The sequence below is a fragment of the Urocitellus parryii genome, chromosome 4 (genome assembly GCF_045843805.1).
Source record: "Urocitellus parryii isolate mUroPar1 chromosome 4, mUroPar1.hap1, whole genome shotgun sequence".
Lineage (NCBI taxonomy): Eukaryota > Metazoa > Chordata > Mammalia > Rodentia > Sciuridae > Urocitellus > Urocitellus parryii.
The window spans coordinates 126467393-126491365 of NC_135534.1; the positions used below are offsets into that span (position 1 = coordinate 126467393).

The 23973-nt window shown below is 39.3% G+C and overlaps 1 protein-coding gene and 1 long non-coding RNA gene across 6 annotated transcripts in view; one reads left to right on the forward strand and one right to left on the reverse strand.

Moving 5' to 3' along the window:
* The window catches only part of LOC113193712 (uncharacterized), a 29486-nt gene extending 12101 nt beyond the window's left edge, over nucleotides 1-17385 (reverse strand). Inside the window, exon 1 of the long non-coding RNA XR_003302175.2 lies at nucleotides 17238-17385. This is a non-coding gene — a long non-coding RNA (uncharacterized LOC113193712). The remainder of the gene's footprint in view (nucleotides 1-17237) is intronic.
* Nucleotides 17386-17500: 115 nt separating this feature from the next.
* The window catches only part of Tut7 (terminal uridylyl transferase 7), a 58886-nt gene continuing 52413 nt past the window's right edge, over nucleotides 17501-23973 (forward strand). For 4 of the 5 annotated variants that reach the window (XM_026404453.2, XM_026404455.2, XM_077796988.1 and 1 more), the window contains exons 1-2: nucleotides 17501-17574; nucleotides 18703-19253. In XM_026404453.2, the coding sequence (XP_026260238.2) occupies nucleotides 18734-19253 (520 nt within the window). In that variant the 5' untranslated portion in view covers nucleotides 17501-17574; nucleotides 18703-18733. Of the gene's footprint in view, nucleotides 17575-17604; nucleotides 17685-18702; nucleotides 19254-23973 lie in introns of those variants that run through there. The other variant, XM_026404454.2, reaches the window with a different exon arrangement.

Here is a 23973-nt window from a genome sequence, read left to right on the forward strand (position 1 = left end):
TCCAAAGACTGCTGGAACAAGATGCTCACATGCAAATGGAAAAGATTACCAGGAATGGCACATTCCTGGGACACACACTGCAACAAAAATGATTTTGCAATAGGTGCCCAGCTTATTTTTACTTCATGAGGCTACCCACAAATTCAGGTCTTTCTAGTTTATCTCCTTTGTGTTAGTATTTATTAAAGTGATATCAGCATTTCTTCCTGAAGCTTGCCTCATTTTGTATACACCTAGGCTAGTATTAAATTTTCATTTCATGTTCTCCAGATATCTGGATTCATCAGGAGTCATATATTTCTCTGAGAATCATCAGGCCTTCTCCCTACCCACCATTCTGAGTAGAGGCAGGTTAAGAACTCCCTGTGTCCGCACCCCTATACCAAGCCCTTTTCTCCTTGTAAGCAATTGGTGCATTTTTCAGTTGACATGTCCTAGATTGTTCTAAAAAGAGTAGCAGCCAAAGAAACTATAAAAACAGATGATTCAAAGACTACTCGCATACTGCCGCCAGCCAGCTCATAATTACAAACGCTGGGGTAGGTGGAACATCTGTATACTGAGTCACTCCACTTTTCTGGAAGAGAGAATGTCATTAGTCCTCTTGTTGCATAAACCTTTGCAATCTATTTGCTGGCTTCAGGTCCAGTTCACAGAGTACTCTATCTTGAGACTACAACTGATCTCTTCCCCATTCTCACACAAATTAAACGTATGTTGCAGTCATCTTAAGTATCAATTGCTTACAGCCTAGACAGCTTTCAGGCTATATTTTGAATAATGACTCTTTGAAAGGCGGGGTGTGCGTGTGCGTGTGTGTGTGTGTGTGTGTGTGTGTGTGTGTTTTGAAGGGAGAAGAAAGCAAGTAGCCTTAAAGTCTTGTGATTCTGACCCTGGTTCTCTAATGCCTGGAATACTATTAACATAGGGACATTGCCTTTTGTGGGAACAGATACTAGGAAAAAGTAAAAAGTAAGCAGAAAGTCTGTAATCTCAGCACCCCAAGGGCTTGAAGCTAGAGGATTACAAATTCAAGGTGAGCCTTGGAAACTTAGCAAGAACATGTGTCAAAATAAAAAGTACTGAGGATATAGCTCAGTGGTAAAGCACCCTCGGGTTCAACCTCCAGGACCAAATAACAACAAGAGCCAGGTATGATGATGCATGTCTGTAATCCCAGCAACCAAGCAGGCTGAGGCAGAAGCCTCACAAATTCGAGGTCAGTGTGGGAAACTTAGCAAGACCATGACTCAAAATAAAAAATTTTAAAAAGGGCTGAGGATGTAGCTCAACAGTAGAAGGCCCCTGGATTTAATCCCCAGTACCATAAAATAAAATCTAAAAATAAAACAAAAATAAAAGGAATGCATGGTATTGTGCATACTCGGAGGATAAAGCAGGAGGATCACTTGAGCCCAGGAGTTCAAAGCTAGCCTGGGGAATACAGCAAGAATCCATCTCAAAAGAACATGACAAAATAGAAACAAAAAATGCAAAATATACAAAATTTTAATTTCTAAATTTTAGAAATTTAAATCCAAATCTTTAAAAATTAATCTAATTAAATTTTTAATTTAAAATGATCAATAAAAGCATAAAAATCATAAAGCTGAGTGGTGATGAATGCCTATATGTAATCCCATCTACTCAGAAGGCCAAGGGAGAAGGATGTCAAGCTCAAGGCCAGCAACTTAGCAAGATCCTGTCTCACAAAGGGCTAGGGTAGCTCTGTGGTAGAGCCTTGTCTAACATGCATGAGATTCTGTATTCAAATCAAAGTACTGCAAAAATAAATAAATAAAGCCTTATAAAAATATTCACCCATGTTATGGTTTGGATACAAGGTGTTCCCCCAAAGCTCCAGTATTAATGCAGGTATGTTTGGAGGTAAAATGTTTGGATTGTGAACTATTACCTAATCAGTTTATGTAGAATAAATGGGTGCTAACTGTAGGCAGGTTGGGCATGGCTGGAGGAGTTGGGTCACTGGGGATGTACCTTGGAAGGGTACATTTTCTCTGCAGCCCGGTCTCTCTGCTTCCTGACCCTACCATGAACTGAGCAGCTTTCCTCTACTGAGCCCTTCTATAATGTGCGTCTCATCTTGAGCCCAAAGGAAAAGAGTCAGCCATCTGTAGACTTGAGACCTCTGAAACCAGGAGCCCAAATAAACTTCCTCCTCTAAGCTATTCTTGTCAGGTATTTGACCAACACACCCCAAGATAAGTTTCTCAGTGAGAAGAATTAAACTATTCATGATAAATCAAGAACAGAAGATCTTTGACTTTATATTTCTATCTTTTCCTTACGGACAGGGAAGCTGAGGCCCAGGAGGAAAGACAACTTGCCCAAGATCAAAACAGAAGCACTACTGGAACTATGGTTTGAGCCCACTGAGTCTTAGTTTCGGAGAGTAGTCTCAGAAAAAGAGAATTCAGAAAGAAACAGTGGCTCTTTGGAGTATAAGACCTCCATCAGGGGACAAGAGCTTAGCCTGTAGTCTAGTAAAAAGAATATAAACTTTGAAGTCATAAAAATCTTGGTCAGTCGGGTGTGGGGATACAGGCCTGTATTCCCAGCAAGTAGGGAGGCTGAGGCAGGGGGAGACCAGACTTGGAGACCAGACTTGGCAATTTAGTGAGACCCTGTCTCAAAACAAGAAATCAAAAGGGTTGGGGATGAGGCTCAGTTGTAAATAGCCCTTAGGTTCAATTCTCAGTACCTCCCCCTCCCCCCAAAAAATGAAACAAACCTCGTCAAGTCTTAAAGAGGACCAGTGAAGCCATAGTACCACTGCCTACAATTTAATTTCAACGAGCCCCCACTTTCTAATTTAAATCATAAATTGTAGATTGCAAAAGGATAACCAGTCACATATACTTAGTGCTCCACCCAATGTTACTACATATAGAAGTTTCCTTCCTCCCTCTCCTGTCTTTGCATAATCAACATGGTAACAGATCTACTTAACACACGCTTGATCTCCTTTTGAAGGAGATAGATGTTTTTTTCCTCTGAAGAATGCAGCCCTGATTTCTTCCCATCATAGCCCAATGTCAAGTGCTAAAGGAGGGACTCCATCTATGCTAGAATTATTAGTCAGGTGCAAGGCAGCAGCTTGCTGGCTTCTTCTGGGGGTTAGGTCTATAAAGATGAAGACAGCCACACAATGTGTCTGTTTATGTCCTTATTGGTGACAGTGACTTATACCACATGGCTGACTATACCTAGATGCTAGAGTTGAGGGCTGGGAGATCACAATCTCCAGTTTAACAGGGATTAATTTAGTATCAATTCTATACAATGAAAGGAGGTACACTGCCATCTTGATCTTACACACACATGACATAACATCTTTCATTACAAACAATTAATTCATTGAGAGTTTATATTATTTTCTAAAATAGTCTTAAAATACTGGTGCTTTCTTAAGTTATTCTAAAGTTTGTGCACTGTCAATGTAATCTGGTGGCCTCTTTATCCTAATTTCAAAGTCCATCAGATTTCAAAACTGGTCCAAGTTTTCTTTTTGTTCCTTTGTTTTAAATTTTCCTGGCCTCGTCTGATCCTTGAAATCTAGCTTCCTCAGTTTCAACCCACATTGACTGGCTGAAGCTCAGACTTTTAGGAATTAGAGGTACTTCACTAGAGAAAGCAGATAATGGTGAGGGAGGAAAGGAGAGAAAGGGAAGGTATGGGAAATGAGATTAATGACATTATCTTATGTGCTTGTACAAAGATGCATGATGAGTCCTGTTATCATGCACTGACAAAATGTTTTAAAAATTTTTTAAAAATAACACACTGGTAACACTAAAAGAAATCTTACAAAAAAGAATTAAAGATACCTTTTCCATTCTTAAAAAAAAAAAAAAAGATGAAGACAGCCTAGAGATGAGTCTGAAAGCCCCAGGATGACCCCTAGTAAGCCAGCAATGAGAGGACTAGAAGCTATGTAGGTAGCCCTGAGGCCCCGGGATATACTCAGCTTCGTGACCCAGTGAATGCAGAGATCTCTAGGGAAAGTTCTGGAAGCAGGGCGTGGATAGCCAGAGAGAAGTGGAGGCCTACATTTGATGAGTATAGAGATGAGAGAACCATTCTCCATAGTGAAAGTTTGAGGCACACAGCTATGTTATCTACAAAAATGTTGGGAGTTGGGTACTCAGAAAAAGGAAGGCTGAGACTTGGAAGTGAAGGGAAAGGCAGGGTGGTTGGTCTCCAAGGCAACAGGAAAGGAAACAGAACATTCTACCATATTTGAGAGTAAGAATAGTCAAAGGAAAAGCTTAGAGTATGTGACCCTGGCTTGGAACTAGGGGAAGTTAACCACTAACAGAAACAGAATGATTTCAGCATTATAAAAAATAATAGCAGGGCATAGCAAACAGAATAGGCCCAAAACTGGCAAATTTAAAGCACACTTGAGATTCATGTGTCCTTGGAAGGAATCCAGGCATTCCTAGGTTCTTCGTGGTGCCAAGGAAAAACATATGGCAAAGTAGCCAGGAGACAGCCACAATTGGGGCAAAGTAGTGGACCACCCATACTAAAAATCACCTGTGATTAAAGTGAAAGGTGGGTCCCTGTCATCAGGAACAAAGCACAGGAGATAGACTCACCATTAGATATCATCAATAAGGCAATGAAGAGAGACTGGTATTAAAAGACAAAACAATTTAGATTAATAATCTTAAATGACTTTATTTTTTATTCTAAAATCAGGCAAGTCTTCACTCCACAGAAAAGAAAAAGGGTTCCAATGGGCAAAGCAGAAAAGGTCGGTTTTATAAACAGAGAATAAAGAAAGCAAAAACAAAAGAACAAAAAGCAGATTCATCATTTCAAAACAGTTCTTAGTAAGATGGGAATAAACAATAGAAAAATTAACTGATGGATAAATTTCAGATCACTTTAGGATAACTTCTTTGTGTAAGGATTAAGGTAGAGGAAACTTTCACTACTTTGTCAAGTGAAAGTACCCTGTTTGGGAAATTTGGTTGTTACCTCTCTCATCCTAATTTCTCAGAAGATGAGAAAAAAATTAGCTCAATTTCAGTTTTGTGACATGAAACTTTAGTGTGTGACTCCATTTAGGTTTCTAACCTGGGCTATTACAGGTTCTCATTTCAAAGCAATGTAATGTTTATTTGACATTGGAAACATCAGAGAAGCAAGTAGAACAGAAACCTACCTGGGCAACTTAGCAAGATCCTGGCTCAAAATAAAATTTTAAAAAGAGGTAAGGAGTCTACTAGATCAGTGGTAGAGTGCTTGCCTAGCATGCTAGAGACCCCAGGTTCAATCCCCAGTACCACCAAATAAGTTTAGAAAAATAAAAAAGAGGTTAGGCATGGTGGTGCATGCCTGTAATCCCAGCAGTTTAGGAGGTTGACACAGGAAGATCACAAGTTCCAGGACAGCCTCATCAACTTAGTGAGGCCCTAGGCAATTTAGCAAGACCCTGTCTCAAAATTAAAAAGGGCTGGGGATGTAACTCGCATCCCTGGTACCAAAATCAATGAAATATAAAATAAATAAATTAGAGAATCACACAAACAGCCCTGTGGATGTGCGTACAAGGACTCTTTCCAAGCATAAGTCCAGATCATCACATCCCCAATGGTATCCATGGAAAGTGAAATAGGAAATCTGAATGAGAGGACATATATCCAAAAGAAGTGGAACTATAAGACATAATTCAAATTTGAAAAAACTAAGATACATTAAATGGGGAGTAGGATTCTCAGAGTAAGATTAGATCAATTTTCAGTTGACGGGGGGGGGGGGAGGGTCTGAGTAAGATCTTTCTTTTCTTTCCTTTTTTTTTCCCCTCCAAGTGCTGGGGATGAAACCTCAGGCTCACTGTAGGCAAGCCTTCTACCGCTGAGCTACATTCTCCACCTCTCTGGAAATACTTTTGAGTGTCACAGACGGAGGAAATCACAGTTAGAAATCCAGAACATGCTATCATTCAGAGAACAGTACCATACACAAAGAATTACCCAACTCAAAAATACAATAGTTTTGAGGTGGAGAAACTTAGTCTAAGGGTAATGGTATCCCCCTTACCTGAAACTGCTATTAGACTGACCTATTTAAGTATATTAAGATGTCAAATGAGGTTTGCAAAAGATTACTGGAAAGTTCTTCCTGATCTCTGGAGGCCACCTTCTCTCTCTTTCTTTTTTTTTTTTTTTTTTTTTTTGGTATCAGGGATTGAACCCAGGGCTGCTCAACCACTAAGCCCCATCCCCAGCCCTTTTTTCTATACATTTTATTTCGAGACAGGGTGTCACTAAGCTGTTTAGGGCCTTGCTGAGTTTCTGAGGCTGGCATTGAACTCATGATCTTCCTGACTTAGCCTCCCAAGCTGCTAGGATTGGTATGTGTCACTGCACCCAGCTTACCTTCTTTCTTGCTGGTAGAAGTGAAGTTAATAAATGCTACTGACAACTGTGCCTTTCTAAAGATGTTCACACACACACAGGAAAGCACAGCCACTAGATGAAGCTGGCACAGAAGACTGTCTGGACACTGTTTTGTGAATCAATAAATGTCCTCATTGTTTAAACCAGTTTAAATTAGGTTTTTCGAACCCAAATCCCTATACTTCTTAAGTGGCTCAAGAAGTATTCTAGCTAGGTGCAATGGTGCACGCCTATAATATCAGTGACTCCGGAGGCTGAGCAGAAGGATCACAAGTCCAAGGCAAGCCTCAGAAACTTAGCAAGACCCTCAGCAACATGGCAATACCCTGTCTCAAAATTAAAAATAGAAAAGGCTGGGAATGTAGCTCAGTGGTAAAGTGACCCAGGTTCAATTGCCAGTACCAAAAAAGAAAAGAAAAAAGTATTCTTATTTAATTAGATTTTTTACCCCTGGTACTGGAGACTGAATCCAGGGCCTCACGCATGTTAGGCAAGTGCCCTACCTCTGAGTTACATCCCTAGTTCTATTTGAGAAATTAAAAGAAAAAAAATTAAAGGCATTATGATGTTGAAAACTTGGCAAGCTGAGTATGGTGGCACATGCCTATTATGTTAAAAACAGACTAGAGGAGGATAAAGGTGGAAACTGCTGATTTCAGCAATCCAGGCAAGTCATGGTGATGACTAAGAAAGACCATGTTGCAAGCAGAAGGAGTGTCGAGAAGTCACTGAACTCTGACCACATTTATCTTTTATTTCCCCTGGATATATATTTAAAGGAAGAACCGTATTACATGCTAACAAAATGCTTGAAAGCATTGAAAGAAAAAAACGTGGCTGATAAAACTATGAATATAATTCCTGCACTTCGGAAACCACAGCTCCACAGGAAAAGGGGCATTGGTTTTGTTAAAGGTTGGATTGTCAAGATATAATATTAAATCTTCTGGCTTAAGATATTGTAATATAAGAAGCAGTATTAATGTCTTCTGAACATTGGGTAATAGTGTAACAGTGGTCTACTTTATGCTTTGAATATGGCCCTTGCTGCTCTGCCACTGTGACTTTAAAGGGGACATGTTTATTTCTCTTCCTCTCTCCCTTCTCCTCCCTAACCTCAGGAGAAACAGGAATACCTTTCTTCCCCATCCCAAGGAATTATCTATCCTTGAGCACACACACCTACCACTGGAACAAAGTAATTCAGACTTAGGGATGGCACCAAAAGAAATGACAACAGGGAAAGCAGCCATTCAGTCAGGGATATTCATCACTGGGGCAGAGCAATCCTTGCTATAACAGTATCCCATCAAACTAAATGCAGGCACTGGAGCTGTAGCTCAGTGGCAGAGCGCTTGTGTGAGGCACTGGGTTCAATCCTTAGCATCACATAAAGATAAACAAATAAAATAAAGGCATGCTGTCCATCTAAAACTATAAAAAAAATTTTAAAAACTAAATGCATAAGGAAATTGGTAGGATAAACAACTGCACTCAGAGATAAAAAATAAATAAATAAAAACAGAAATTAAAGCCAATCCCAAGTTTTGCTGGCAACCTCCGCAAAGGGATCTTCAAGAATGCCCAAAGAAAAGGATGGAAAGGGCCTCTTCTATTGACCATCAATATGCCTAGTGTAAGAAAATGGTGTGAAAGGAGACTTGGGGTACAGTTGACCATTGGGGAACTCAAAGTTGTTGGCATTGTAATAAAGATAAGGGTGACAGGTCAGGCTCAAAAATATTCCATGCTCCAACCCCTTGAATCCAACCCAGAAGAAAAAGATTAAGGTACAGTTTTTCTATATGCCAAATTGTCTGGTCCTCTCCTGGGATAAAATTTGTTGAGTAATTACATGCACATATAATATTCATAAAGATTGTTTCAGAATATGAATTTAAGAAAGGGTATGAAACTAGAAAAGAAATGTAAGAAAGTTATAGGTATGGAAATATATTTTAGTCTGGAAAATTAGAAGGTAAAAGAAATATTTCTCGATGATGAAGTATTTTATCTGATAAAGTAATATTCCTGTGCTAATGACCAAGATGAAAGAGAGGACAAAACTAAGGATGTAAACAAATTGTAGAACGGCTAAATAAGTTGCAGAAGGTTTGTGAAGGTACATCTGAAAAAGTTTGTGTGATTAAATTGGCTGTAATTAGCATAGTCAAAGTTATTCAAATTTTAATGCAATGATATGAAGCAAAGTCTAGAACATTAATCTGCTCTTATTAAGATAGTTTTCTTATGTCTGTCAAGTTTTATTACTTAGGGAAATTAAATCTTAAAGGAATTAGGATTTATGCCTGTTTTAAAGTCTTTTAAATGATTACTTCATAACTAGTTAAATAAGCAACTTCTATTTTAGGTTACTACAATATACTTGACACCCTGAATACATGTTACCAGAGATATGTATACATCTGAGAATTGTGTTTGCCTGAGCCTGGTCTAAGTGTTATGTAAGTTCATAAAATGAAAGTTTATGTAGGTTTACTAGCAAGGTAACTAATAAATGTTCTTTTATACCTTGTATCTGACATAGAAGGGCCACAATGCCATTTGAAGACCTGGTTTATATCTGTTTGCTTTGACTAAGCCTATTCCTGATTATTAATAGTTTCCTAAATATATGAGACTTAAGGCTATTCTTTGATTTTTGCTAGTATGAAGACTTATGATTATTGTTACCATATACAATGTGGACTCTAAATTTTACTTTTAAGTTAAACTTAGTTAATATAGGGACATCTATGCAATTGTAATGCTAACCATTACTAGCTTCTTTGAATATTAAATGAGTTTATGTTCTTCAAATATATAAGCCATCTGAATGTAAGCTTAGAAGAGCAATTTACCAGGTTGGTATTCTCTAAACTAAAATTATCTGTAGAAATAATCACCCTCAGGTTTATATAGAAATAACAAATTTGGTTGGTATTTACTTATGTCAGTTAATGTTTTGTAACTGGATAAAAGTAACCCATTGTCAATAAATTACATATAAAATTTTGTGGTACTCTTTACACTGGGATGGAAATTTAAATGTATTTTTGGAAGATAATAAGGAGAGCCTGATTTGTTCAAAGGTTGACAATGTGGAACATGAAAACATTTTGTCACTTTTTCCACAAAAAGAAAGTTAAGAACTCTCTTAGCTTTTTTTCTTTGATTCATGTTTCAGATGTGATGTTGTATTATGCTAACTGCTATTCAGACAGACTCAGGAAACAATTCATGAGAACTTTGTAAAATGATACTTTTTTTAAAAAAAGAAAGGCAAAGATCAGATCAGCTTCAGGAATAAACACTTTGTCAAGAGTCCAGCCTCACCTAAGTTAAGGCTTGGCTCTTGTCCTTCTCCATGTTAAGAGAGTTCCAAAGTAAGCTAAAATTAAGCTTAAAGTTGTGTTCAAAAGATTTATTTTGTTGGTGTTATAAAGATTACTATGATCTCAAAATAAACAAGGGATGTGATACTTAAGTAAAAGTTTGGGCAAACTGTAAAAGTTATTTAGGCTTGTAAAAGAGTTTAAAAAAACTTGTATGTAATTGAGTTGATAGATATATGGATCTTTCTAGAAGCTATAGGATACCAAAGATAGTCTAGTGTTCATTTTGTATTTTCCTTATAAAAGTACATAACTATTGCCTATTAATATTTTACAGAAGTTCTACTTCAAACAGAACAACCGTAATGAATTTAAGACAATAAGTTATCACCTAAAGAACAGACAGATTGGGGTAAAATTGGGAGTTCATAACCCACTTCAATCTAATGTATGAAATATGATATGTCAAGAGCTTTGTAATGCTGTGAACAACCAATAAAAAAAATAAAATTAAAAAAAATAAGAACAGACAGATTGCAATGCTGCTTTTCAGTACTAATACCCCAATTAAATGATAGGGTAACTGTAAAAGTATAACCCATATTTTCCACTTTTAATATTGGTGAAACTGGCCTGCTGGACGTTCAAAACCAAAAAGTTGGGAGACCCAAGTCAAGGAAGTAAAAGGGCCAAGGAAAAAGCAGCCAATTTTCTGGCCCTTGCTCTCTCAGATCAGAAAGGAGCCAGAGAATGACAGAACCCCTCTAAGGACCCTGCAACTTCAAGGAGTCACCCAGCCTCCTCATCAGGGGGATCAAGGAGATACTAGAGAACAGGAAGCCAGCCAATCAGTGCACATTCTGCAAAGAGCGGGGTCATTGAAGAGGGAAATATCCTGATACAGTCAGCAAGACTTTGACCCATCCTGGCAGATAACACAATTGGTACAGGAAGGCTAAAAGAGGAAAGAGACTTCTCATACTATGTTAGGGTCTGTAAACAAGTCAAGATGGCGCCTGGCATTTTGCCAGAGGGAGTGGTTTGTGAAGTAAGGCTAGTGAGCCATTAAGTGTGGAGATTCCTTATTGGTTGACTGCTGTATCTAGTTTATGTTAATTAAGATAAGCTGTGTGGAATGTATCTCTACCCCTCCTGTCCTACAATAAAAGGCTCCCACTCCTGCTGTATCAATGTACACAAGTTGCTTGTCACCCCCAGTTATTTTGCTGCAGCCAGACTGCAGCAGATGGTGGCCTGCACTGGAAGCCCCGGGACACTCAGGGGTAAGTGACGAAAAAAAGCTGCCCGTCCCTAGATAGGACGGGAGCAAATCTGCTCGTCCCTAGGCAGATAGGGCGAGAGGAAAAATGGCCATTTTGAGAAAATGGAGAGGATTGATACAGTATGTTTGTGTCTTGTTTGTCTCAGTGTATTGTATTGTCTTTGAGACGAAAATATGGAAGGGGTGTTAAGTAAATTACTAAGGGAAGAAGACACCCCAGTGGAACCAAGAGCAGTTAGGGCATGGAAGCCCAGGAACTCTAGTCAGAAAGAAAAAAGTTCAGAGGAGGAAGGATTATTAGGAAAAAAGTTGCAACAAAAGGCTATTACTGAATACTTTTCGTTACCGGAGGGTGTGTGAATCCGCATGGCGGCTTGGCGGCTGCCATGTGCGCGAGCGGGTCGTGGCACAGCAAGGACTTTCCAAGTGGTGGCAGCCGGCTCTTCCACTGCCACGAGCGCAAATCCAGACCTGACCCGGAGGCACGGTCTCACAGGCTCTTGCTCCCTGTGCCCTGTGGCAGTTTGAGTCCGGGACACTTCCCGTCCTGAGGACGCTGCAGCCCAGTGGAGGACGAACATGGCGCCCCTAAAGTTTGGTCATTTCCAAGGCCAGTAACTACAATGGTTCTCCCACACCTGGAAGCTAATGAGTAATGAGCACTATTAAGGCTTATTTCAAATGTAAAAAAACCTTGAGATAATGTACTAAATTTTTCAGAAGGTTGTTTTCTTAGTGCCTGCTGGAATACTACAGGATTTTCTTTAGCATCATTGCCAGAGTTCCTGCCTTCATCCCAGTGCTGGTGAGGACTAGGGTGGAAGAATTTCCAGTGTTGCTGAGAACCTGACGAAACTTCGGATCAAGCTAGCTGCCTGCAGAACTTACCTGGACTGTGAGTTAATCTATTGAGACACTGCTTTACCTGGACTGAGACAACAAACTCTAATCTACAACAAATTGTAACTAGGTATCTTTGCTAACGGTGTCATTGCTAGTATAATTTTTCCAAGGGCTTCTTACATGGAGCCATCAATTTGGCTTGGTATTGTGACATTTTGTATCCCCCCCTTCTGCTTGTAGCAGATTATTTATGGTGTTTGTGTAAAAACCACTATGGTTGTTATTTAAATTAAACAAAAGGGGCTGGGGATGTGGCTCAAGTGGTAGCACGCTCACCTGGCATGCGTGCGGCCCGGGTTCGATCCTCAGCACCACATACAAACAAAGATGTTGTGTTCGCCGAAAACTAGAAAATAAATATTAAAAAAATTCTCTCTCTCTCTCTCTCTCTCTTTAAAAAATTAATTAAACAAAAGGGGGAAATGTTAGAGTCTGTAAACAAGTCAAGATGGCGCCTGGCATTTTGCTAGAGGGAGCGGTTTGTGAAGTAAGGCCAGTGAGCCATTAAGTGTGGAGATTCCTTATTGGTTGACTGCTGTATCTAGTTTATGTTAAGATAAGCTGTGTGGAATGTATACATACCCCTCCTGTCCTACAGTAAAAGGCTCCCACTCCTGCTGTATCAATGTACACAAGTTGCTTGTCACACACACCCCCCCCCCCCCGCCGTTATTTTGCTGCAGCCAGACTGTGGCAATACTATGTCCCCAAGAATGATTGCTAAGGAATCCTGAGATCACTGACTCTAAGAGAAGATATGAACAAAGTGAATTTTGACCAACTTGGCCTTAAACACCTAGCAGGAGAGTATGACTGAAGTACGACTATATGTGGACATTTAAAAAGAAAGACAGCCAGGCATGGTGCCACATGCCTGTAATCCTAGCAGCTTGGGAGGCTGAGACAGGAGGATCATAATTTCAAAGCTAGCCTCAGCAATTTGGCAAGGCCCTAGGCAACTTAGTGAGACCCTGCCTCAAAATAATAAAGGGCTGGAGATATGTCTCAATAGTTAAGAGCCTCTGGGTTTAATCCCTGTTCCTAAATGCATAAACGGAAAGATAATTTTTTTAATGTAACTTCAGATGTACACTTCTGTCAACGCTACCAAAAGTAAGTAAATCTGGAAGCTATAAAGGAAGGGTTCTTGTGTGGGAATGCCTAATAATAATGATCATGAAAGACTCAAAAGTCACAAGTTTATCCTGAGTCAATTTGAGCCTGATCTCATAGACCTACAAATCTTCTTAACCTTCTACATAGATAAACTTGATCTGTTTTTCATTGACATGATTATGAGTTACTTGTTTATGGTTTTCAGAGACTGGCAGAAATATTAATTGCTTTTGTGTTAATTGTTCACCCAAACATAATACTTTGAAATCTTTATTATTGTCCTAGCATGATCCCTGTCCTATGTAAACTTTGTCCAGTCACTTACCAACTGCCACCATGGACCTCTGATCTGCCCTGATGCTGAATATACACTTAACTGTCCCACCTGATAGAGAACAAGAACTTCAGGTCACTTCCCCCAAATTCACACAGAAAGTAGCTCAGAGATGTCACTGCCATAAAAAGGGAATTGTAGAAAGTGACAGTAAGGGCCAGGCAAGGTGGCACAGGCCTATAATCCCAGCATCTCAGGAGGCCAGACAGGAGGATCATGAGTTCAAAGCTAGCATCAGCAATGGCGAGGTGCTAAGCAATTCACAGTGAGATCCTATCACTAAATAAAATACAAAATAAGGAAATGTAACAGTGGTTCATTTTATGCTCTGCCACTGCAACTTATTTTTTTTCCCATGATAGGTAAATATTTAATCTTTTTAAAAAAAACTATTAGCTTATTTTCCTAAGTGGTTGCACCATTTCATGATTGCAACTTATTTTTAAAAGGAACATGTTTCTTCCCCTTTCTCAGTCACTTCTCCTCCCTAATCTCTTCCCAACCCTAATCTTGGGAAGGCAGGAAGGGGCACAGGATGGGACAAGATTATCTTTCTTCCACTTTTGCAGTTATCTGTCCTTGAGCACACACCCACCACAGGAACAAAGTAATTCAGACTTGTGGATGGCACCAAAAAATACAAGAAATGACTCTCTCTCAAATTAACAAGTGAATTACACACGGAAAGTAGCCTTTGATTCAGTTCTTTAAAAACCCCAGTTCCCCTAGATGGGCAGAACCACAGCCTCTGGGACAGGAGTCCTGGTATTTCTCCTCTGCTTGCAAAGCAATAAAAATGTTTTCCTTTTTCTCAAAACTGTGTCCTTTTTATTGAACTGGCATTGGGGACAATGATCATGCTTTTGGTAACAACAGTATCGCTACCTCCCAACCAGAGAACAACCTCTGTCCCCACATTTCTACTATAAATTGTTGAAAATATTTGTAGAACAAGAAGCTATCATTCTGAGAAACTCAATCCTCCTTTCAATGACATCAAAGAAAATTCCAAACTTTTCAACTGGATTTAAGGATTTCCACTGACCAATTTAAATTACTCTTACAGTATAAAAGGTCACAAGAAAGTAACTCTACTGCCAGTGTTTCAATTAGTATTATATCCTCAAGATGAATCTTAAAATCAGCTAATTTATGAGAAGTTATACTTTGGACAAAGCATTGAAGAAAATGCAAATATGAACTATTCTAAATCCTTAAAAAGATGTTTGCTATTTTGGTTCCCAAGAATTCAGAAATCAAGATGGACTTACCTAAACCAGTTCTTTCGAATAGGAAGTACTAACCGACTGGTAATGCTATTTTCCCATAATACAATCATGTATCACCACACTCCCTTCCTACTCTATGTTAAATGCTACTGCCTGCTGGTCAAAAAGATTATTAGTTTTATTCCCATGAATTTTCAAAACCAAAACATTTTGGGGGGGGGGGTTGATTTGTTTTGTTTTTTGGTACTAGGGATTAAACTCAGGGGCATTCAATCACTGAGCTGTATCCCTAGCCCTATTTTGTATTTTATTTAGAGACAGGGTCTCATTGAATTGTTTACTGTCTCGCTTTTGCTGATGCTGGCTTTGAACTTATCATCCTCCAGCCTCAGCCTCCTGAGCTGCTGGGATTACAAGTGTGTGCCACCATGCAGTCCCAAAACATCTAAATAAAGAATTGCAGCAAAGTTGTAGGAATGTGCCTAAAATCACCATAGTATAGTCACCTAGTTAAGAACAGACATCTCAGGATAATCTGAGTTTGGATTCCAGTTGTGCTATTTACTTCACCATTAAGTGCTAATTTCCCCATCTTTATTTATTAATTATACTGAGGAAAGCAAAAATAATCAGAGACCAGATCTCAATGGAAAGCAAGCTTTCTTTATTAAGCAACAGAATGGCACATTTTTTCAGAAGAAAAAAAATGGCAAATGATTATGAGGGGTCTAATTTCTTTTTTTTACAGGGTTTGAGTAAGTTTTGATTCATAAAAATGAGATTTGTTTTTTGTTTTTTTTTTTTTTTTAATATTTATTTTTTAGTTCTCAGCGGACACAACATCTTTGTTGGTATGTGGTGCTGAGGATCGAACCCGGGCCGCACGCATGCCACGCGAGCGCGCTACCACTTGAGCCACATCCCCAGCCCATAAAAATGAGATTTGAAAGCCAAGGTGGCACAGGTCTGTAATCCCAGCAGCTTGGGAGGATGAGATAGGAGGATCAGGAGTTCAAAGTCAGCTCAACAATTTAGCCAGACCTTAACCAACTCAGTTAGATCCTGTCTCTAAATAATATACAAAATAGGGCTGACGATGTGGCTCAGTGATCGAATGCCCCAGAGTTCAATCCCTAGTATCCACCCCCCTCCAAAAAATAAGATTTGAATCATTTGTTGCTGGGAAAGGGTGAATGAATGTCCAGAGCTCAGAGATCATTGTTTGCTCCCCCAAACAAACTGTCCTCCTTTCTCCTTGAGGGTTATATTTCATATCCTTCACACTCTACCCCAACTATATCCTCTGCCCTTTTTGACAGGTCTTGCTAAATTGTTGAGGCTGGCCTCCAATTTGATTCTCTTGCCTCAGCCTCCAATGTTTCTAGGATTACAGGCATGCCCCACCCCACTCAGAGGTTTCCCCATCTTTAAAGTGGGAATAATGATATTTTCTTAATGCAGTTGTTGTGAGGATGATTAAATGAGTTAATATTTGTAAAGCTCTCAAAGATGTCTGGCAATAACCAATATTTTACCGATTTAGACTCTTGCCTCAACAGAACCTCATGGGTTTAAATTTAAAAGCTCTAGAAAAATGAACAAATAAGCTGTCCTATTTTCCCAGCACTCCCTAATTTTATTAATTTTGATTTTTTTAAAACACTCAGAACATCCCAGGTAGCAAGGAGGATAATACCAATGTTTTTTTTGGGGGGGTGGGGGGGAGTGGAGGCAACCCTTAGTTGTTTGCTAGTTCAAGGTGTACATTCTTCAGTTCAAAAATCTGAATTTGAACTAGCCCTGAGGCAGAGGCCTGTGAATCCCAGCCATTCAGGAGGCCAAAGCAGGAGGATTGCCAGGTTGGAAGGCTGGCTGGGCCATTTAGCAGAACTGGGTCAAAAAAAAAAAAAAATTGCTGGGTATGTAGCTCAACAGTGGTATGCGTCCCTGGGTTCAATTCCCAGCATCAAAAAAATAATAATAATAGTTTGAATTTGACCCTCCCTGATCATCCTTTCCCACCACACATACTTTTCAAAACGACTTTTAATAGGTGTATAATTGTACAGAATAGTGGGTTTCACTGTGGAATATTCACACATAGATATAACTTGATCACTTTCACTCTCTAAAAATGACTTTTCTTAAAAGTAAACCATGCCGGGCTATCTTTCTTTTTAAATGTCCACATATGGTTGTGCTTTGGCCATACTCTCCCACCAGGTATTTAAGACCAAGTTCGTCAAAATTCACTTTGTTCTTATCTTCTCTTAGGGTCACAACCTTAGGAAAGAGCAGAGCATTCCCCTGGGCCACATTAAACTGTGGGTGAACATTAGATGCTTAAACTGACCTTACCAGGTCCGCAATTAAGACCTCATGGAAACGTTAAGTCACTCTGAATTATCAGGAAAATAGGAATAGAAAGAAGCTGGCTCAATTTTCCCCAGAAGTTACTGAGTAGCATCCAGGGGCAAAGCTGAGTCCCCCAGTGCCGACTACCCTCAGATCGCAGGAGACTGGGCTCCCCTTGCTTCCCCCACCCTACCCCGAGCTTTTAGCGCCCACAATCAAGAGGGGAACCCGGGAGCCCCGGGCACTGCTCACCGGAGAAGGCCCTGCCCGCGCGCCGGGGTAGAGGGCGAACAACCCGCGGGCGCCGAGGGGCGTAACCGGGCTGGCCTTGATAACCCATACCCCGGGGCAGAGCGCCGTGGCGACGGTGGGCGGCCCGGCAGCTGGGCGGCGGCGGGCGGGGCGGAGGGCGGCCCTCCGGGCGCGGCGCGCGTTTCCGGCGTGCGCGGCGGAGCGCCGGGGCGGGGGCACAGCCGGCTCCCAATCGCGCACAATGAGACAGCGCTGAGCGCCGGAAGTGGGACCGAAGGAAAACTCGGAGAGGGAGCCCAGCTGGGACAGGAAGAGGCGGGGGACCGCGGCGGAGGTGGTGAGTGCTCTGGGGCGCCTTCTCCCTGTGTCCCTCCTAGAGTCGCCTCCGGGCTGGGTCTCTCGTGGGTTCCTTAGTCTCCAAAGTAGAGGTCGGGCCTGGCCCCATAGGTACGTTGGCTCCATCCTGAGGCGGCCTCCTAGTCCAGTTTCGGTGTCTAGGGATCCTCCAGGCCGGCTAGAACTGAGCTCTCGGGTTCGAGTCCGCCTTTTCACTTTGTGTCAGACTCTGCGAGGGTGGGAGAAGAGATTTGGGTCGAGACACTCGGACCCGGCCCCCTGGCGGCTGGGGGGACCCCGGAATCCCATCGAAGTGGCGGGTCACTTCCTGCTTCCTGGTCCCCACGGTGGCTTCGTGGCCGGGACTGCGGGTACGCCTCCTACTTTTACATTTCGGACGGTCAGGGGTGGAAACTGAGGCAGACCGGGGTGGGGCAGTCAAGACAGGAATCGAAAAGGCGTGGCATTCTTTAGAGAATTGCAGTTAGTGACAAAACCAAACTTGTTTAGTATTGAAGAATGAGAAATGGGGCGGTTCTCTGGAGTTGTCCTTTGGTCAGAAACCCAGTCCCTTTCATTAGTCCGGAGCCCAGCCCCTCTGTAGCCCAAGAGATCAAAGCCGGTCTGTTCTGCAATGTGATGAAGCAACTAGAGTGGAGTTGAGAGGAAATGTAGTCTGTTTACATAAAGTTTTGGTTACTTTGTGTAACACTTTAAAGTAATTGCCAACTTAAAAAAATAGACTTTCAGGAGTTCTGTAGCAGTATTGGCTTGGGATGAGGTTTACTTTTGAAGTTTTCTTTGAAGAGAGGCGCTTTTGTGTATAAGTAAAGCTTAACAATGTGATATAACGTTTTACTATAATAGTTTTCCGGATTAGAGGAGCCTTTTCTTATTCACAGATTTAGACTTCATAATAAATACTAGGTACGAATCCCATGATTGTAGGACTGTGTCTCCTAACTTCTAATGCAATGCACTGATTATTAGGAATGTGATAGAAATTTAACTAAAAGAAAAAAGGAAAGGTTTCTTACACACTTTGGGGCATCAATATGATATGGCATTTTGTGTACTTGGTATCATATCTTGTTATATTTAGTTGTTTTCCTGAAATGCCTTCTTTCAGGTGCAAAGAAAGAAAATTGAAGTCAAAGACCATGGGAGATGCAGCGAAACCTTATATTGTGAAGCGCAGTAAAGACCGAGGACCTGTCGATGATGATGATTTCAGAAGGGGTCACCCCCAACAAGATTATTTAATAATGGATGATTATGCTAAAGGCCATAGCAGTAAAATGGAAAAAGGCCTTACGAAAAAAAAGCTAACTCCTGGGAACTATGGGAATACCCCGAGAAAAGGATCATACGCTGTTTCCAGCAATCCATATGCATTTAAAAACCCAATTTACAGTCAACCCACTTGGATGAATGACAACCACAAAGATCAAAATAAGAGGTGGCTATCTGATGAACTTACTGGTAATTCAGACAATTGGAGAGAGTTTAAACCTGGACCTAGAATTCCTATCATAAGCAGACCAAGGAAAGATGCCTTTCAAGAAAGTGAAGATGGTTACAGGTGGCAAGATGGAAGAGGCTGCAGAACTGTAAGAAGACTGTTTCATAAAGACCTAACAAGCCTAGAGACCATGTCAGAAATGGAAGCAGGAAGTCCTGGTAATGTGTTCCAACTTGTAAGGTTACAGCCCCAAAGTCAACAATGTCTTATTCTTTTTCATCCAAATAAGTTTTATTTTCAGCAGTGAATTTCCAGTTTTTCATAGTATATGTTTTCAGAAGTGTTAATTTATTTAATGTGATTATTTTCAGGTTTATAATCATGACATTTAGGCACCTCTAACACATTTCATATATTGGTCCTTTCAAAAGTTTACCTCACTGGGAGTGGTGGCACATGCCTGCTAATTCCAGCAGCTTGGTAGACTAAGGTAGGAGGATTGCAGGTTCAAGGCTACCTTTAGCAACTTAGCTCTCTCAAAATAGAAAAAATTTTTAAAAAGGGCTGAGGATGTAGCTCAGTGGTGAAACACCTCTGGGTTCAATCCCCCATACCAAAAAAAAATTTTACCTCAAGGCTTATTTTACTTTAGTGAGCATATTTTCATACAGTAAAAAATATGTTTTTTTATAGAAGAGGGTATCATATCCCCCTAGGGACCATAGCATAATTTCTAAATGGTATTATGTATTTTCAAAATTATGTTTATAATTTTGTATTTAGGGCTGGGATTGTGGCTCAGAGCTAGAGTGCTCGCCTAGCACATGCGAGGCCCTGGGTTTGATCCTCAGCACCACATAAAAATAAATAAAATATAAAGATATTGTGTCCAACTACAACTAAAAAATTTTTTAAGAATTGTATTTAAATAATGAACATGTCCATTATATAAGTGACAGTATAAAAGTAAAACAAAAAAGATTCAATGTGAAAACACAATATAGACTGAATATATTGCCTGCCAAAAGAAGGATTTGTCTTTTGGGTGAAGTATCAATCTCCAGAGGAGAACAACCTATGGTTTTTGTTTTTCAAGAGCTGTCAGATGCAGTTAGTTGCATGCATCTGTCGTCCCAGCCCTGAGGAGACGGAGGATCACTTGAGGCCAGTCTGGGAATTCAGCAAGTCACCATCTGGGGGGAACTAGGGGTGTAGCTCAGTGGTAGAACACTTACCTAGCTTGTGCAAGGCCATGGAGGGGTAGGGGTGGGAGGGTAAGCATGGCAACAGAGATTGGGAAACATGAGTTTAGAAAGTCAGAATACAGAAAAATGTTTTGCTGTTTGCTTTCAGTAAATAAAAATCCATTTCTAAGTGCCTTCACATGCTTGATAATAATTATCTCAGAGTGATTATTTATACTTTTTTCTGAAAGGTTCAAGGTAGATAATGTCCATGTAGCAATGATTTCTATAATCAGGAAGGTTATTTTTATCTAATGGATATATTCACTGAGGGTGAGGGGAAGTCATAAATTGGATGGGAAAAATGAAACAGTAGTATTTAGTATGAAAATTATACTTGGAAAAATGGGCTTTTATGTTTATTGGCTGAAAGTCTTTTGTAGTGATCATGTAGAATGAATTGTAAACTGTCCAAAACAAATTTTTTAAAAATATTTTTTAAACTTTTTTTTTTTTTAATTTAAATGTATTCAGGCAAATGTGGGTACTTTTCTAAGTCTCCAGAAGCCTCTTTCTTCATGTTGTCTCAGTAGCCAGTTCATATATGTGTTACTTGCAAGGCACTTGAATTTGAGACTCATGCATATAGAATGCTTAAAAAGGAAAGGCTTTTTTTTTTTTTTAATCATTAGACAGTCTTAGAACAAAGTGAAAATCTCAAGCACTTGTTAATATTAAATGGGGGGAAAGGAAAAAGGAAAGTTAAAATTAATGCTAACAACAAGGAGCAGAAACAGAATGCAAGATTATAAAAGAATTAAAATAATAGGGTAATACCTTAGCATTACATGTCGTTAAGTCTAGAAAGAACTTGAAGGAATTTTTTGATGGAGCACTGTTATGATATAACAAAGATGGAATCACAATTTTACAAATTAGGCAGTTGCAGTTTGGAGAGTTTAAATTTATCCACACTTGTTTATTCAAAGTGGTAGATGAGGAAGTAGAACAGTAGTGGGGACTCCGTTGCCCTGGCCATTAAGTAATTCTCACTAGACCCAGAATCCAAATAGGGAAACAGAACATTTATTGATAATTTCTGGGCTTTTAGTTTGTGTGTTTCTTTTTTATATTGTATATTTGTTTTTATGTATTGCAGTGTCCATGTGGAATGTGGACATTAAGTTTAATTATCAATGCTTGTCTTTTAGAAAAGAAAAAGTTGAAAAGCTTTTAAAAATGAAGGTTTACAGATCAAAAATTTGCAGCTAGACAATACAAGGTGCCATTTGGAGACCCAAAAAGCAGTTCATGTATTCTTATTTGGAGTTAGGAATAACTAAGGAAGTTGTTCAAGTTGAATAACTGTTATTCAGTTTAATATCTAAACTTTGCTCTTCATTTATAGGATCCTAAAAAGGATCTCATTAAAGGGATCAAAATATCCTTAAATCAAAATGTGTCTTAATAGAAGGATCTTATTGAAACTGTAAGAAAATATAATGAAAATAATGTCACTTTTTTTTAATACCATCTTTTCTGTTTATCAGTTTACATTATTATTTCTACCTCATCCCTTAAATGTCCTAGGTTGCAATTTAACATATTTGGGAAAATGCCATTAATTATTTTAGCTGGAAAATATCCACTCAGATACACATGTCCTTTGTGAATGGGCTAATGGACCATATTCAGATAAAATATGGGAAAATTCGAATAGTAAATATAGAGAACTCTTATTACAATAAATTTGGAATGAGCTAGATGGTCTTCCTCCATTATGGGAATTTTTTAGCAATACCCAGTTATACTTCCAAGAATTCCTCCAATGAGATTTTGACAGTTTACACCTGCAGGCCTGTGAGACTTAGTTCAGGAGGTTATACTGCTATCAGTTTCTAGTCTGTTCTAGATGTGAGTCTGTATGTGCCTCAAAGAGATTTTGTAGTAATTTTTATTTTTCTGTTTCAAGATGAAAGGCCGAATTTCAGGATCCATCCATATTTTAATCTGTATTTCAAATCCCTTTCCTTTGACTTTGTCCTGTATCCTTGAACAGATTATTAATTCTCTTGGACTGGCATTGTCCCCATCTGTACAATGGGGAAAATATTAGTATCCGGGTCAGGATTACTGTAGGAATTAAACGAGAGCAGCACACAGAAAATGTTTGCTTTACATCTGCCACCTAATAAAATAGTAATGGTCCCTACTGTTATCATCATCTGGCAGAATTTCTGTAGCTATGCTACAGATAAAAGTAATTGGAGTTAATCATGGTCTTTGGTGAGAGATGTCAATTCTTAGAAAATGACAGCAAATAGTTATATGGGAAAGCTTTCGTCAACAACAAAAAGGAAGTTAATGAAGGAACTTGGTTACATATCAATTACTGTTGTGAATATGGGACTTTTCTAAAAAGGTGTTGCACATGTTGAAACTCTTTTTTTGAGTGTTTGCCTAAGTAAGAAGTTTCTGTCATGTTCTGAACACTGAAGTAAAATGTATTTATTTAGAAAAAGATACTAATAAAATAAAGATAAAACTAATAATAATTAAATGAGAATGAACACATTTCTAAGTTAAGAGATCGTCATCTCAAACATTTATTAAGACAATAAGTACTACTGGCTTTAAAAGTTTGTGATAATTGGGGGAAGAAGTATTGAGGTAGCCTGATGAGTTCCTAGTCAAATGCTATTAATCTTTTGATGTTTTATTTGCTCAGTCTTTTTTTTTTTTGTTTGTTTTGTTTTGTTTTAAGACTTAAGCCCAGGAAATCGCCAGCACCACCAAAAAAAGAAAAAGAATTGAACCCAGGGTCACTTTACCACTGAGCTGCATCCCCAACCCATTTATTGGTTGGTTGATTGACAGGGTTTCACAGAGTTGCTAAGGCTGGCCTTGAACTTGGGATCCCACTGTCTTAGCCTCCCAAATTGCTGGGATTTTAGGCATGAGCCATAGTGCCCTGCGGCTCAGTCCATTTTGATTTTTTAAAGTGCATTTTTCCCTAATATTGTTTAGTTTTTAAAAAACTTTCACTTATTATAGAAACTTTTTGTCAAATTTCATTACATTCATCTCATGTGTATTGAGCATATTGCTTACTATTTGTGTGTTAGAGTACTTAGCTATAGTTTTGTGTGTTTTTCCGTGCTGTGGATTGAACCCATGGCCTCATGCATACTAGGCAGGTGCTCTACCACTGAGCTACATTCCCCAGCCTCAAAATAGCCTTTTTGAAAACTGGAGGTCCTATACTTCCATTGACACTAAATTTTTTTACAATTAGTTAATTCATTGTAATTTGCTACACTAGTAATGAGTTAATGAGTTCTGAAAAATTGAGAGGAATTTGCCTCATGCTGGGCAGTAGGTTTATATTTTCCAAAAAGTAATTTGTTTTAAACCATTGAACATGATTCCATCCACTTAACAGAATTTTAATTTGGAAAACAAATTTTAGTCATGTTATTAATAACTTCATTTTTCTCAACTTATTGATAGAAGTCACAGATGTACTTAAAACAGTGTTTATGGTTCAGTCTCACCACCATCTTTCACAGGTTGAAAGTTGTAAACTTAAAAAAAAAGAACTGATTCATTTATTCTAGAAATTATAGAAGTAACAGCAGGAGTTTATAAGCAGATAAATTTGTGCTTAGAAAAAATGCTTTATTTTAACTACCAATTGTTTTTTCCTTTGATATGCTAGGTGTGCAGGTGGCTCAAAAAATCTAAAATGAAAGTA